Source organism: Centroberyx affinis, unplaced genomic scaffold (genome assembly GCF_046629955.1).
Source record: "Centroberyx affinis isolate AG114_WGS23_722 - 3 ecotype Tasmania unplaced genomic scaffold, CSIRO-AGI_Caff_v1 ptg001246l_1, whole genome shotgun sequence".
Taxonomy (NCBI): domain Eukaryota; kingdom Metazoa; phylum Chordata; class Actinopteri; order Beryciformes; family Berycidae; genus Centroberyx; species Centroberyx affinis.
Window position 1 is genome coordinate 418,306 of NW_027279757.1, and position 17,105 is coordinate 435,410.

General features: G+C 44.1%; 1 protein-coding gene across 2 annotated transcripts in view; it reads right to left on the minus strand.

The window, feature by feature from the left end:
- Positions 1 to 17,105, minus strand: part of abca12 (ATP-binding cassette, sub-family A (ABC1), member 12) — an 81,118-nt gene that overhangs the window by 43,729 nt on the left and 20,284 nt on the right. For both annotated transcript variants that reach the window (XM_071524907.1, XM_071524908.1), the window contains exons 19-33: positions 14,186 to 16,810; positions 13,941 to 14,053; positions 13,609 to 13,667; positions 12,976 to 13,124; positions 12,672 to 12,802; positions 12,009 to 12,151; positions 10,743 to 10,910; positions 10,257 to 10,474; positions 7,796 to 8,734; positions 6,728 to 6,834; positions 5,376 to 5,482; positions 4,344 to 4,540; positions 3,863 to 3,939; positions 2,797 to 2,927; positions 766 to 936 (exon numbers count right to left, since the gene is read on the minus strand). In XM_071524907.1, coding sequence (XP_071381008.1) covers positions 766 to 936; positions 2,797 to 2,927; positions 3,863 to 3,939; positions 4,344 to 4,540; positions 5,376 to 5,482; positions 6,728 to 6,834; positions 7,796 to 8,734; positions 10,257 to 10,474; positions 10,743 to 10,910; positions 12,009 to 12,151; positions 12,672 to 12,802; positions 12,976 to 13,124; positions 13,609 to 13,667; positions 13,941 to 14,053; positions 14,186 to 16,810 — 5,335 coding nt within the window. The remainder of the gene's footprint in view (positions 1 to 765; positions 937 to 2,796; positions 2,928 to 3,862; positions 3,940 to 4,343; positions 4,541 to 5,375; positions 5,483 to 6,727; positions 6,835 to 7,795; positions 8,735 to 10,256; positions 10,475 to 10,742; positions 10,911 to 12,008; positions 12,152 to 12,671; positions 12,803 to 12,975; positions 13,125 to 13,608; positions 13,668 to 13,940; positions 14,054 to 14,185; positions 16,811 to 17,105) is intronic.

Sequence of the window (17,105 nt, forward strand, 5' to 3'; positions counted from 1 at the left end):
AAAAAAGAAAATGCCTGAAGCAGCATAATGGCTCCATTATGCTGCTTCAGGCATTTTCTTTTTTACTTTTACAGTACTTTTACAGAGTCCCAACAAGCCATGGCTGTAAAAACGTGTGTGCTCTGTGGCTAATAGCACCCTATAATGTGCTATTAAAATGAAATATTACATCTTAATCATGCATTTCTAAACACCACATTTCATTGTGGTGTTGCTTTGTCTTCTACGCCTGTTTTAAAAGCTAGTTGAGTTTCACTGGACATTTTGATATTGCGCATACTGCAGATTTTGCCATTTTTCCCTCTCCGTGCCTGTCCTTACTTCATGGTTTGAATCTTTAAATCCTTTGAAATCATTTAGTTGACCTCAGTCAAGCTAAGGAGATGGAGCACAGCAAGTGGGATTTCCCTAAAAGGAGAAACTAGCTGACACTTAAGGCAGCGGGCACAGATGCTTTCTCCAATTTAAAGTCACTGAGAGGACATTTTGAAGGCCGCTTGAAATAGAAAGCCAGCTTTATTAGAGACGCTCTGTGGATTCTGCAGTTTCAGAGGGACACTCCACAGTCCCTTGGCTCTTCCTGGCTGCCATTTGACACATTTGTAATTTTCAGGAATTCAAAAAACAAAAGAATACTGAAACTAGGATTGCTTCAGAGAGGTGTTACATTCAAATATGGCTTCATATGACTTTATCTGTTTTAGTATAGTATAAAACTGTGCTCTTTTTCTTCTGAAGAATGAAATAGTCTGAACCTAGCCTTACCGTGTAGATGACCTTCTCCACGTTGAGATGTCGCGCCATCAGCAGCAAGAAGCTGTACCACTGCTCGGGGGACATGGAGCACAGAGTCCTGAAGATGATGGCCTCTGTCTGGTTCATGTTCAGGGATGCTGAGTTGTTGCAGTGCTGCAGGTTGACCAGCCAGGAGAGGATCTGTTCCAGGACATTAAAGGAGACAGGTGCAAGATGATCCATGCTGTAATGGTGCTGTAAGTGCTGTTGCATAAATGCTCTATGTTCATGATGCATAATTGATACATTTCATGCAATAAATAAATCATTTATTTGATGTAAAGTTAAAATTTAAATCTGATGTGATTAAACAGATTTGTCCCATACAGTATGGGAATATACTGAGATATATAACAGTTACAAAAATTAACATAGGTTACTGAAAGGGTCATAGCCACTAGTGCATTAGTCCATTGTTTATATTTTCACGTTTCTGTTTGTAGTACCACTATGACAATCCAGCGTGAGCGGATATCTCACGAGGCTCTGCTATATTGCATTCAAAATTATAATTATTGACGTCTGAAGTCAAAGCAGACGCAGGACTCAAGAACCTCTTTTCATGACAAGTGGCCAACGAGTTCTCACGGCGTGACTAAGGCATGGATGCATCAGAGAAACAAGACGTGCCCAAGCAATAAACGCCCGTTTCAAAGAATCGACCTGTGTCTGTGTTGTCGTGAAGAGAGCTACAGGTGCATTCATGTCACGGGAGAGTGTGTTAAGTGTGAAAAAGCTGACCAGGACCCACCAAAGTCTACAGAAAATAATTTCAACATCGACCTTTGACGGTTTCAAACAAGTCGATGCTTTTAACTATCAAGTTGTTCTGACAGTTATTCCCATGCGACTCACTGAAAAGAGGTGCTACTTCAATCGAAAACATAGCGAAGCGCTCTCGATACAAAATAAAGGATAATCATCTCTTGAGTTCAATTTGACACTTTGATCTTGCAGTCTTCAAGACCAAGACCTTTTGTAGAAATCAAAGCTTCTATTCACTGAGGCTTGGATTTATCAGACTTGTCCGTGCACCAAAGCTCTCGCAAGGCGGTTCTGGAGCAGCTCGACATGTGGGGCGGAGTTCCCACGGAAAAGAGGCGTTCCCCGACAATTCTGGCTGGAAACGTGTTCTTTTCTACTACGCCATGTCTGCTCTGGAGAAAAAGTGGCGTCAGTACAGCAGCCACTGTGCGTTTTTCATTAGGATTGCATTCAATACCCACTGTAAAGACAACTTCATTTTAATTAGCCTAACTAATATCGGATTCAATACAGGCAACCTCTTATGCTTCAAGCCATTTCCAAATTATAGCACTTGATATTGTCAAATGAAATGAAAACACAGATTAGCCTGTTATAGGCTTAATGAATGACCAATGCAATGATGCAAATCCATATAATATGCTGATATAATAAAAGGCTGCCATATAATTGGAAATATGGCACAGCTTTTAGGCCTGTTCGATCTATGCTATGTTTCTCTTTAAGCCTATATCATACTATAAAGCAAGGAATCTCTGTCTGTATGTGTGTCTTTCGCATATCTCAAGAACCTTTTGTCCGATGTACTTCACACTTGGCGGGGGTATTGCTGGGGACCCAAGGACGCGCAGTGTTGGATTGGACACGCCACACGTTCACTATTAATAAACTGAATAAACAAGCGAACAGCGCTCTGTGCAGCAGCGGGGCTCAAAGCGAACGGGCACTGCGCTAGTATTTTTAATTCCTCGAAATTAAAGGTCAGTGCTTCTCTTAAAGGGAATGTGAGCACGCCAATCCATAAAAACAGAAACCTGGCAACCCAGTGGGCAGGTGTGAGACAGGGGAAATTTAAATATTCTCCCCCTGCATGACTTATGTGCAGCCTTACAGAGCTTCTTCATAATCAATGAGGCAATGTGTAAGTGTTTGCGTGTGTACGTTTGTGCATTCATATAGAGAGAGAGAGAGAGACAGAGAGAGAGAGAGGGAGAGAGAGAGCGTCCCTGGCCTCACCACTAAGTTGTTGTTTGGCAGTGTGGTCTCCATCAGCAGGTTGAGAGCGTGGGGGTCAATGCCAACGTGCCGCTGAACATCCAGTACAAAAGCGGTTTTATTCCTCAGCATTTCCCCTACCTTCACCACTCCTGGAGAAATGTACAGATGTAAGTGCTATCATGAACCATCTTTATTAGGATTAGAATAAAGAGAGAATATGAGCACAGAGACATAAAAACAGTCTGGAAAACCTGGAATGAAAATGTATTCTTTGGACATTTCATTTATTCTTTTATTTCTTCACTTAAAGGTTTCAATTAAATGTATCCCAGAGTTTCTCTACTTTTGAATAGGTACAGTAGGTCACCCTGCCTTAACTACTAACCCTAAAGGAATTTCATTAGACTGGGTTTCAATGGGGAGTTTTAGAGTCCTATAATGATCTAAATTCTGTTTTAGAGGCTTTTCCACCCTGAATAGAATAAAACTCTGGGGGATACACTGAACACTTGTAAGATTTTGGCATGAAAGAAGTCAGATTTTGGCATAAAATACTGGCTAACAGCAGCTTCAAAACAACAATATCAGTCTAACACTAATCTTTATTGGGGGAGTGACATTCAAAAAAAAGAAAAGAAATCTACTGTAATAAAATTATTGATAACACAGAATTAAGACAAATTACACTACTTTTTAAAGAAAAGTTCATAACTTACTATTGGCTGACAAAATGCTAACAGTTAATAACTTTTTAAATAGATATATAGCATTTTGGATATGGACTCTTCATATGTTTTCTGTATGTGTTGGATAGTGTGCTCTCTGCATTGTATTTTCCATTAGTGTGTTAGTCAATTAATTCGATCAATTAACCAACCAAGCAATCCCACCCAAAACAATGCAGAATCAGCACTGAGAGATACAGTCCATGTGGAAGAAATGGCTATAGAGTCGATTAGTACTGCTTTGAATAACACAGTGAGGTGGATTTCCAGCAGCTCTACTGCCTTCAATAGTACAGGCATGCATAAGGCCAATACTGTGAAATTATACTGTCATAAAGTGACATAGAGAAGGGTCTTGCCTGGGGAGGTGACGTTAATATTGAGAGTCCTCAGGCTGCTGGTGTTAAAGCCAAAACCTTCACTTAACACAGAGGTCCTGTAATGCACATACAAACACACGTACACACACACACACACACACAAACACACACATACACACACACACAGATTTATGCATTTTTATCAAGAGGTAAAGAAACAAATTGTGTCTAGAAAACATTTCTTTTGTGTAACATAATGCTGGCAGGCATTATAGTATGTATATGATGTAGTAAACGATGTATATGAAATATGCATATGACCTAATATATGATGTATATCTGTATATATACTGTATGTAGTATGTATATGTATGATGTAGTATGGTATATGACATGTATATGATGGTATGTAAAGCCCTTTGAGACTTTATCTCCCCTCTGTCTTTCCTGCCACTCCCTACTGTATGCTTTCTAACTAAGCAGATAAACCTTCAGAAACCATTAGATTATAACGCTGTACCAGTTTGCGTCGATGTCGTAGGCCCCGGGGTCTCCGATGAAGGTCTGGAAGAGGGCATCAGACAGCTCGGACCTGTTCCTCAGACTCTGGGCCAGGATCTGCAGGCTGGGCATAAGCGTGCGGCACACCTGGCCAGGATCCACGGACAAAAGCTGCATCAGCTGACGCATGGAGTCCATATTCTCCAAGGCACACACCTGCAACACAATCAGTCACGAACTGTAAGTACAATAAGGAGTTGCTCGGTAAGTCCGACCGCCGCCAAAGGATTATCCACATGCAATAGGGATTGTTTGGTTAGTTGTAAATCTGATATTTTAGACACCTAAATACCGAAAATACATAACAATGGCCGACTGATGACATCCAAAATAGGGTTAGACCAAAATATGGTATAGGGCCGATATTGGCCTTTTACTGAAAATAGGATATCGGCCAGTCATTGCCATCCACCTCTGATATGATGGAGGTCCCCCCTTACTCCCACCCCCCCGCCCAGTGTAGTGTGTGAGAATTTTACTCAAGGGTTTTTAGGACTTTAGGATTAAGGTTTGAAATCTGCAAAGAAATCTGCCTCGCCCTGCCTTAAAGAACTCCAATACAAGTGAAAGAATTTCATTAGTCTGGGTTTCACTGGGAGAGTTTTAGTGTCTTATGATGCCGTCTCAAAGGCTTTCCCACACTGACAAAAACACATTTCTGAAGGGAAAGACTGAATACTGAACTTTTTTTTGTGTGCGATTTTTGGCACGAAATGGTCAAATTTCAAGAAACTAAACATTGGCACAAAATAAAGGCTATTGGTGTTTTCATTCCAAAAATATCTGCTCTTACAACAAGTGCTATGCTCTAGCCAGCAGGGATATTATTTTAAGATATTTCAAGATAATTACAAATGTTTCAAGAATTTGTGCTAAGTGCGCTTGTTGAGACACTTAATCAGTCTCAGAAGTGTCTTCAGACGCATTCAAGTGCTATTTTGCCCGGTGTGTTAATGAATGACGGGACACATGGCAGTGGTGGTGCAGAGACCTGGGACGTCAGGCGGCTGAGTATCCCTGTGAAACGCTCGTCTGTCAGGCTGGTGTTGAAGAGCTCAAAGGCTGTCTGGATGGTCTGCTGCATGAGGATCAGGTTCTCTGTGGAGGGAGGGAAGGAGGGAGAGAAAGAGAGAGGAAAGAGGTTATTAGAGAGAGACAGGGAGACGGGGACAAGAGAGGGAGAAGGAGGGCAGCGGGGTCTGCAAGGTGACAGAATAACATGACGTCCCACTGGGCTTCATTACGACTAGCACCATTTCGGGGGCAGCGTTGTCAGGCGGCGAGCAGCAAATGATGTGCTTTAAGTGGAGCCCGGCGCAGGACTGATGGGGCCAGAAGAGCCAGCGGCGCCGGATGCTGTCGTGCATTAAAACACATCTGACAAGCCCTAAGAAAGGCAGCACCTAAGGCGGCAAGATGTGATGACAGAATATTTAATTAGGCCAAATTTAGACAATGGCGATGTTTAATCTCGGGGTGCTCAACACCTAGAGGTCTCTGCAATTACAGCGGCTCGCTCGTCGTGCGTTGAGAATATGAGTGAGGTTTGCGGAGAAGTGAGGCTGTTGCCGCTTGCAGAGTAATTCTATGCACTATAAACATTATCACACAAGCGCAGCAGCCAATTAAAAGCAGGTCATAGACGTCCACTTGTGTGGTTGCGAGCGGAGGCATTTAGGGAGGGAGCATGGGATGAGTGATTGAATTCTACTTTGCTAATGAGATTTAATAAGGTGCTGAGTGGTTTTCTGCTGGAGGAGGGCCATATGGCTTTGGGGCTCCTCGGAGCTCCAGCTAAGCCGACATGAAGTCTTATCACTCGTATCTCCAGAATGAATTATGATGCACTATAATCATGTAGACAATAACAACAGCATTAACAGAACCTGTTATGGTCTCGCCATGGACTTGCAACAGCTATGAAGGTCAGAGAAAAAGGTGGCAGGGTTCCAAGCTATGTGGCTCCTGGATTACATGGGCTGACATACTGTGTCCATACATACATACTGTCCCAAAGACTATCACAGCAGGTACAATGAGAGCTACTACAGCACAGCAACGATTAGACTAAGTTTGAGTGGGAGGAAATGCATCAAGCAATCAGTGGGTAAAGTTAATTCGGAGAAACTGTGAGGACGAAGCAAAGATATGGGAAGAAATGAGGGGAAGAGGAGAGTAACGGATCCTCCACGTGGGGATTCCCCCGTTTAACTAATGAGCGTGTGTGACGTACATTTCTCATCGTAAAGCTGCCCTCGATCCAGGCGGCCTCTCACCGCCCAGCGAGTGAGTGAGCTACAGAACCGATGGAGTCGTACGGCAAATGAAGAGAAATGGAGTTACCTTGAGATTCACCGGCGAGGCGTCTGATGAAGTTCTTTACTTCAGAGGAGAATGGGAAGCCCTCAGGAAGCATATCAACGGCATTCGTCAGCAGGTCCATTGACGACCTGGAGAAAGATTAAATAGGGACTGTTTTTTCAAGGGAACGTTTATAATTGTTTACTTTATATAGGTCAAGTACTTAATTCAGTATTCAAAATAATAAATAAAACATAGTGTCTTTTGATTCAGACACTGCACTTCACAATCACAGCTTTTCCTTTGAAGTAACTCGCTGAGTAACCAAGCACTTTATTAGGAACACCTTACTAATACTGGGTGGGTATCAGCTACCAAAGTGACATCCGCCTCAAGGTTGGACGTGTTGTGCATTCTGAGACGTTTTTCTGCTCCCCACAGTTGTAAAGAGGTTATCTGAGTTACTGAAGCCTTTCTGTCAGCTCCAACGAGTCTGGCCATTCTCCTCTGATCTCTTTCATCAACAAGCCGCTCACTGGATGTTTTTTGTTTTTCGCACGATTCTGTGTAACCTCTAGAGACTGTTGTGCGTGAAAATCCCAGGAGATCAGCAGTTTCAGAAATACTCAAAGCAGCCCGTCTGGCACCAACAGCCATGCCACGGTCAAACTCACTGAGATCACATTTTTTCCCCGTTCTGATGTTTGATGTGAATGTTAACTAAAGCTGCTGACCTGTATCTGCATGATCTTATGCATTGCACTGCTGCCACATGATTGTCTGAATGGATAATTGCATGAATAAGCAGGTGTACAGGTAATCCTAATAAAGTGCTCGGTGAGTGTATATATGAAACAGGGACATAACATGGGGAAAACCAAGGCACATAAAACGTGAAGATGCAAAGCAGCTGCAGACTCTCCACATCACATCTCTAGGGGCTGGGGCAAATTTAAACCTCAATCTAGATCCTGGCAGTGTGCACTAAAACAAAAAGAGCAATTTCTGTTTTCTTTTTTTTTTTTTTTATTCCTAAATCTATATTTCAGCCAGTGTAAACAGGCCTCAGTGGTCGATAGCAGTGGTACAGTGTTAACAGCATGTCCTTACATCTGAAACAGGCTGGGGAGGGTGAGGTAGGAGAGCACCCCAAGGGCAGCATCAATGGTCTCCTCCCTGGAGACATTCAAGCCCCACGGCATGCCCCTAGTCGCCCCCTTCATCACCACACCCAGGTCGGGGTTGGCGAAGAACACGTGGGCCGTCTCCATGAGTTCTTCTGTGGTGGGCTGGACAGAGACGGCTTTGAACAAGGCGGGGTAGTCGATATAGAAGAGGTCTATGAAGTCATCCATGGGCTCCCTCATTGGCATCATTGGGGCCTCACGTCGACGTCTGACCGGGCCGCCCCCCTTCATTTGCTCCTGAAGGTGACTCAGGTAGTAGTCCATGGGGGCCAGAAGATCGCTGGTGCTCGCTATCTGCCTCAGCATCGCAATGATGTTCTCGGCTAGGTCTTTAAACTGCTCCAAGCTTGCCGGCAGGTCCTGGATCATCTGGGTCAGGATGGAGAAGAAAGCCTTGAGGGCGTCGCATATTTTGGGCAGGACCTGGGTCAGCAGATCCATCCCAGAGGCTTGGGTGGAGTTCCACCAAGCGAACAACTCGACAACCTTCTCCACGAGGAGCCTGGTGTTGTTGGATTCCACAAACTGCTCCATGGCTTGATAAACCATAGGCACATCCCCAAATACCTTCATGTGGACCATCAGTTTGACGACCCCCTTCATTATTTGGGTAAGGGACATCTCATTGAGTCCAGAGAAGTTTCCCCACATCATGGAGAAAAGGGGGTCAGAGGTGAGGTTCATGGAGGTCAGGAAGATCTTTGCAGCTTCTTGGAAGAGTTCCTGGGCCGAGCTGCTGTCTTGAACGAGCTGGTAGTTGTTCAGGATGTGGTGCAGGGTTTTCTCTATGGACTGCACATAAGGCTGGAGGGCGGGGGCCATGCTCAGCAGCTGATCTGAGAGCAGTTTGATGGAAGCTAAACTGCAGACAGAAGAAAGACAATGAATGTTGGGTTAAGTACAGATTTCAGATAGTTTGCACTGATTCACTACTATATATTCTTCCAGTTAGCGCAGGTGTGACCTCTATCAATTTGTAAAATTGAGGTGAGGTGACAGATCGTAAGCAATTCTATGGACAAGAGAATGAAGACTTTAAGTGTTTCAGCAGTGTAGACCAAAAGAATACTCACTGCCAACCTGAATCTTCGTGCAATGCAACCCATGCGGTTTTTTTTTTACTTCCTCAATACAATAATTCAATAGAACTCAGTTTGAGCCAGAAGTAATCATAATTCATCATCATTGTGCTTTAAAGTTATTCACATAGTTTTCTCATTTCAGCCTAGATAATAGACTTTGGAGTCTTTCCACTGTGATCAATGATCTATAACTCATGCAGTCAGACTTGATTGATTCCCTGAGATATGCAGAATGTGATCCTTATCACCATGCCCAGTTCATTATTACAGCTGGCGCATAAAGGGAAATCAATTTTAAGAGGGTGTCTCAGCTAGCTGAATCACGGTTAAGCCGCTATCTGCGCAGACCTGCCTGTTTTCAGGCAAAGAGTCAAACTAAATTAATCACGCTGAATGCAAAGTGTGATCGCTCCAATCCTCTTGTGTAATTTTGTATAAATCAAATTGACTTGCCTCTGGTGCATGTGGATAATATAACAACTGCAAATGGAGCTGTGATTTCATGCCTAGGTGATGTGTCTGTGTGCATGTGTGTGTATACAGTTATGTGTATGTGTGTGTGTGTGTGTGTGTGTGTGTACGCATTCAACTGTGCGACTCACACACACACGTGCACACATATTTGTTATCTATATTACAGCTGCTGACTGCCTTCCCTACTGCAGAATTAAAGGAAAATTCCATCCTCAGTTAATATACTGCTATATACCATTAAACTGTGATGTTCAATACGTTCCGGGAGTTATTTTGTGATTAAGTGTTGTAATTTCTTTTGCTGTATCCACTTTCCCTCAACCGGCCTCATCTACTTCAGTTAGTGAAAAAACTGAGTTGTGCCTATTACTCAAAACAACAACATGTCTTGAGGCTGCATTGCATTCTGGTCTATTGAGGCTACTGTGGGTGGATAAATTGGTCTCTCTGTCTCGATGGATTTCTCCCTGTATGATTGTTGAATGTTGGTGGAAAATGGTGAGTCTGGAAAGAAGCCCCTGCTCTTTGATTCTGAGGGACTGACACCTGTCATGTACCATTGTTTTATATAGCTATGTTGTTTTATATAGGTGAAAAATCTTCTGCTATCAAACAGGAATAAGAAAAATACACCACCAAACAACAAAATGGGCACAAAATGCAAGGTACATTGCAAATAACTGTATGTTTTTTAACAGTGTTGAAGTTTTTTAGGGTGGATGTTTCCTTTAAAACATGTAGTAAATCATGAGATGAAGACCTTACAGAGAGTCATGTTACCAATCATCACCATCATCTGATAGGGGCTTAATGGCTGCTGATAGTCACCTCTGTTGCAGCTGCATGTCCTGGAACTGCTTGTACCAGTGAAGCTGTGCCTCGGGGCTCAGAGGCTGGCCTGCCAGCATGGAGAGCTGGCTGGAGAAAGCCATGATGAGCTGCTCTGTCACAAGTGAGCGGTTAACGTTGACTTGGTAGAGAGACTGTACAGCCGCAACAATCTTGGCAGCCGTGGCGCTGGCAGTGGCTGGTCCCACACCCATGTGCTGTACAGGCAACATACAGTAGAGATGGAGGGTTACTGGCAGCTTGGTACTGGCAGCTTGCTCGGTGAATCAACACTGCCACCAAGTGGTGAAAATGTTAATCACATTTGAAATTAGTTGCTGTTCTATTTTCTTATCTATATACTCTTATTTTGTCGGAGGGATCACTTCAGAATGTAACACCCCCCCTCAATCTTGTCTGATCCTCTGACTGAATAACATAAGTTTAATTGCAGTTTCCCACTTAATTACAGTTTAATCGACTCACACTCATGTTTAGGTTGTCATAGACAATCTGGGCTGCGGCGTAGGCCTCCATGACAGGCTGCAAGCTGATGGTGCACCACATACCCAGGGTGGCCTTGGTCAGCCCAGCCGCCTCCCTTACCGGCTCCCAGGCGGTGAGAGCTTCACTGCACTCCAATGTGCCATTAGCCTACAGGGCAAAATGTCAACAATAGGCAATTGGCTCATCGTCTTTCTCACGCATTGTTCAGAGAAAACCAGTTCAGTTAGGAGGACAGGGATGGAAACAGAACAAAGTGACGTGGAGACAAAAGGCACAGGCACAGGGGAAATGTCACAATCTCTCTGTTCATGCAATTTAGAGAGGGGCGATGAAAAGGGCAGAAGTCTCACACAGGTATCATCAGTTCTCATACACTCGCGTACTAGGTACACATAAACACACGCACACACATACAAACAAATAATGGGTCACCTATAGAGTTTCTGCCGTGTTTGAACTCTCTGAAAGACCGTAACTAGATTCTCTCTAAGGCAAACACAGGACAATATGAAACATTTTAACAGTGCCCCGCTCTTACACAACAGACTCAGTGCAGATAAGCATATGTCACAGTATCTGACAAATACTGAAAGTCAGTACTGAAATGCAGTAGGTCTCTAGACATCAAGCACCATAATCATGTTTTATCTTTTGTGCTGTATATCAAACTGACCTTTTATCAGTTTCATCAAAAAGGAGCATTTCTTAACCCTTTGACTGCTATTGCTTTGTATAATCTGACCTTTGGATCAGGCGTTGGCGATGTGAGTAACAAAGCCCAGCCATTGACACGTAGCCTACAGGTGTGTTCTGATGTTGCCATTCAAAGTGTTAACCAGCCAAGTTAAGGCCTGATGCTATTTATGTTCTGGTTTGTAGCTGCTCCTTGTCAAACGCCTTTTACAAGTTATGTCAGCACCCACTGGCCTAAGTGGGTAGGTGGAACAACAACACCACAAATCTATTGTAAAAAACATAACCGCTGACGTGTTTTTCCACTAAGGCAAGAATGGCAACTTTCAACACACCATGTATGAAGTTGGCTTGACAGCTGCTCATTGTTATCGCTAATAAGCATGAAGATCTTTTTTTTTCTCCGCATTGTCAGACACACACACAAACATACCCACAAACAAGTGCGAGCAAACGTGCGCGAACCCACTCACACACACAAGCATGTCGATGCACGCTATGTCATTCTCTCTCTGGGAACCAGTCAGGCAGAACAGATAGAGGCAGTCTAACCTGATGGGCGGCCTGCACTGTGAGTTCGATGGCCACCTGCATTTTTTCCGACAATTCAGACAAGTTGAAGCGACTGCTGTTCACTGAATGTAGAATATCTGCCATCAGGGTCATTACGGGCCTTTGGAGACTTAGTATGAACACTGAGGGGAATAAAACACAGACATTTTGACAATTTTGAAGGCCGCTCCAAAGTTCTATATACACATTTTGGACAAAACCAATGATACTTCTTGTTCATTATTGAAATATGAAAAATACAGACAACTACATCCTCTAAAATGTTGCTATCTGGTATGTTTAAGCAAGGCAATAGCCTCAGTAATCATTTTGTGAGGGTATGTCATATTTTTGTAAATGGTAGAAAACTCACTTTGGAACAATTGCTTCAGTTTGTTTCAAGGTATGTTCTTGAAATGTGTACAGTACAGATGATAAAACCAATGTCTAGAGGTGCTATGTGATATTTCCTACATGTTAGGCACTACATACTGAAATAATTATGCATCCTTGAGACAAAAGTCCTTGTTGCTTTTCTTTGAGTAACAGTGATGATCCAGGATCACCAACCAGGCTATTCTTGTCTGTAGAACTGATTCTAGATCATCACTTTGAGACACATAAATGCAAGCCAATAGCCTTGCTGTTCAGTGGCGTTCTCACCATTCTCTGCTTGCGAGTTGTTAACCATGGCTCCTATGACTTTCTCCAACAGTGAGGCAACAGGCGGGATACTGTCCCAAAGTGGTGTCCCTTTCAAAGTAGACAATAGGGTTTCTAGCACCTTTTCAATTCTGTAACAAAACACAGGAGGAATTTAATTTAGGGCAATCACAGAGGAAGAAGAAGAAACAAAACATCTCACATTCACAGATAGCCTGAGATTCACTATTAAGGTCCTAACCAACACCCTTGGTCATATTTACTTGTTTGGCTTATTTCCCTAGCAAGTAATAGTTAAACTTACTTGTTCCAGGTGTCTTGGTTGGCCTTCCCAGTCATCACCTGTTCCAGGACATGAGCAAGATCAGCGAAGCCCTCCAGAGGTGGAATGGTTATTTGTAAGCCTGAGCCTCCCGTTACAAGGGGCAAGAGAGTGTTTAAGAGTTTGCCCATCTGAACAGGAAAAAAGGGGAGAAAAGACAGTTAAATTTCTGAAAGGTGGATTTAATGTGATGCGTATGATATAAACGTGACTAACTGAAATATGATAAGAATACTATGTGCTGATGGAAGAGCTACCAGAGACACCACCTTGATAAGACGATAAAACCATTTTGTGTTTGACGTGATGTCTGTGATGATGAATGATACATCAGTGCTTTGTGGTATGTAGCCAGGTGTGGTTTGTAATTGTGCGTTAATCTACAGTATTTGTTGCCTTTTGTTCACAGGTGACTATGAACAAAAGACACCAAAAGGCAACAAATGACTATGACTATGCCTTTTTATGAGCATTATATTTGTACTGGTCTGATGTTCCACCTGCAGACCTACAAGATGTTTAATTTTCCACACAAATTAAATCAAATTACACTAAACTTTAGGAAAGCGAGAACAAACATTTCACACAGATGTAACAGAGTTTCTTAGGCCTTACCTGACTAATAATTACAGGTAGATTTCCACTCTCAAAACTTGCCCAGAGACTCATGTTGCCTGAAATAATAGAAAACACTGTTATACTCTGTACTCCATACAAAGCTAAAGTAAAGACATTGATTGATTTTTTTTCTCTCTTTTTTTTTTTAGTACACTTGTTCTTACAATAGGACACACCATGCCCCTTTGGCCCAAAGTGCTTAGACTGTCTGGCGGTGACGCGTGAAACATTATTGAATAATGAAGTTCACGATGCTACCTGCACTCCATCAGAGTGCATTAGGACACAACATGCTGTGCACCTACAGTGACACTGAGAAGCTGACTTGCCTTGGCCAGACTCCAAGATGAAGTGAGTGATGTTAATGAAGACAGATATATAGGCCTGGGCTGTGCTGTTCGGAGGCAGGAGGCTCTGGATTGTCTTCATCTCATTCAGGATGCTTAGAGAAACACATCACATCACTATTCACATGCAAACAGGTACCATGAACAGGTCTGTATCTGCAATGCAATCTCAACAACAAAACACAGGATTAGAGGAATTTTGTCATTTTCAGGTAAACATCACTCACATTTCATTCCACTTCTCTGGTCCACTAAGTGAGGATATGGTCTCAAAATATGTAGTTGCTATTTGGATTCCAGACAGCAGGTAATCAGCAGTCATTTTAGGTACTATCTGCTGGACAATGCTCTCAGCTCTCTTGAGGATGAGGAGGGAGATGTTACGCGATGAAGCAAAGCTCATGTCTGGTTTGACAATCAGCTGAAGTGAATCCCGCACGATGCCCAGGATGTTCTGGCGGACAGCAAGCGGCAGCGGACCCGTTACTGCGGTCAGGCTCTGCAGCGCACTTCGCACCGCTTCCAAGACGGCGTCCGAGAAGTGGTCGCTCTGCAGGCCGCCTGGTTGCCCCGCCACCATGATGGCCTTGTTCAGCGCCTGGGTGATGTTGTCGATGAAGGAGAGGTAGGCCAGTTGCTCATCGTTGAGGAAATGACCCATAGTCTGAAGCAGGAGGTGGAGATCTGCACCGGGGTTGGAGACATTCATGGTCCCCCATTGGAGCATACTGGTGAGGACCGAGGTGACGTTGGGATGTCTCAGCCAATCCCGTATGAGGTCGAGGTATTGCGTGATTTGGTGCTCAGTGGCATCCAGAATGGTTGTGTTGAACACTGGCTCCATGCCAATGCTTTGGAAATAGTCATTCTGAATCTCTAGGTTCTCCTTTATGAATTCAAATTGATGCCGGAGAATCTTGATGGTTGTCTGCCCAATTTGACTCACCCCTGCCCCATCGATAGGATACTGGAGGTTTTTCATCAGGTACTCCACCTGGTTACCGATGAACAAAGACAATTCTGTCTGTGACAGCTGTATAGCCACTTGCATTTCTGTGACACGGTAAAAAGGATAGAGTAGCTCTGAGATCGAGCTGCCGCTGGTGACGTTCTCCAGCTTTTTCAGGTACCACTCGACAATCTCCAGGTATACTTTCTGGGCGTACTGGGGGTTCGACATCAAGGTGTTGTTAGAGAGACCTTTAAAGGGTTCGGTGTTGGCAGCTAGTTTTAAGAGACCCTCCACCACTCTGATTTCATTCATGACCTCAGGAGAGTTCAGATGGATCAGCTGGAGGCTCATCTTGATATTGGCCAGGGTGTTGTTCAGGACCTCTATGGTTGCCAGGTGTGGATCGGAACTGAAGTCAACATGTGCAACATCAATGATAGTTTTATTGACGAGTACCGGGATGAGGGAGAGGATGGCTGTCTCATTACGGAGAGCAGGTAGGTGTGTGAGGAAACCACTGAGCCCATTTATCAGTCCCATAGCACACTGGGCTGTCACCATTGGGGCATGCTGCGGCTCAAAACACTGGCGGACGTTGATAACCTCCATGATGTTCACCATAAGGTCATTTATGTTGACAGCTCCAGCCAGAGCAGCGATGCTGTTCAGCTCCTCCAGGGTAAGGTCTGACTGTCTCAGGGCATTCTGGACATCAGATACAGTAGCATTTGGTATAGCCATGACCAACCTGATGAAATGGAGAGTTTGGTTGAATGTTCTCACGTAGCTGGCATCCTTTGGCGACAGGAGGAGTGAGAAGAGGGTGGCTGTCATTTTCATATATTCCTCTCTCCCCCTTTTTGCAGCTAGTGTGATGGTGATGTTGCCTTTGCCCGCTAGCATTATCTCTAATATCTGATCCAGGAACATGAAGATTTCTGAGACCCCAGCCACACAGTCCTGGCCTGTCGTACAGGATGACAGCTGATTCTGCAGTGCTTGGAAATCCTGGAGAAGATTAGCAACATGCTGCTGGACCTCAATGGGTAGGAAGGCCAGCATTTTCTGTATGACAACCATCTGGGCAGCATCCGGCCCGGCCTGAGAGAGGTTCTGAAGGCCCTCGGGGGTGAGGAGCTTGAGGAGGTCCATGGCAACCAAGTAGAGGTCGGTGATTTGAGCTGTGCTCAGCTGCCCGCTGGGTAACCGCAGCTGTTCAATTCTGCGTAGTCTGAGAGCAGAAACCAGGAACTCCTGAAGCTGGCGAATGTACCCCAGGATGATGTTTGTCGGGTCGCCATTTGGGGCATCTATCACTGTCTTCAGCAGCTCCATGGCACTGAGGATGGTCTCTACAAGGCCGGCTGAGGTCTGGTTGGTGAAAGGATGTATGGCCTCCTTGAGGCGGGCCACATCTTCAGGGCTGAGGTAGGCAGAATACGTGAGCAGGGTGTGCCCCATGCTGAGGGACAGAGGCAGGGTGAGGTTCCCCTCCATGGAGAGAAACCGTATTATCAACTGTTCCAGATCAGGCAGCGTAGGGTCCGTCTCATTGAAGGTAAAAATGTGCTGGTTGAGTCTTCCAAGCTTCACGGCGACATCCACCACTGTGGAGACATTGAGGGGGCCGTCGCTGTAAAACAGGGGCAGCAGGGGCGTGAGACCCGTGGATTGTAACAGGTTATTGATGAGGGGAAGCATGAGATTAAGATCAGAGATGTCACGGTCATTAAGGGTGGTGAGCGTCTGGGCAAAGCCATCCAGGTTAGTCATCAGGTTAAGCAGATAGGCCGAGAGCACATTGCCACCTGGGATTTCTTGTTGGAAATATGATGCTGCCTGATGTTTAAAGATGCCGCCATACACATGCTGCAAGAGATTCACAGTCCCCTTGAGACAGCTATGGGAAGCAGAAAGTGGAACAGAACAAGTCAGACTTTTGAAGGATACTGTATGTAAAAAAAGAGAACAATAATACTCGTATTGGTGTTTTAATTACATTATACTAAATTCCATATCTGTGCAAAGAAGCCGCCGTGTTCGATCACATTACAAAATAACAAACACCAATCTTTAATGATGATGTTGTTCTTTTAATTAAATAGTTGTTTCCACTGAATCCAATTTTCCAGATGACTGTCAACATTTAAAAGGCCAATAATAGAACCTTAACACAAGAATAATTCATTTCAAAG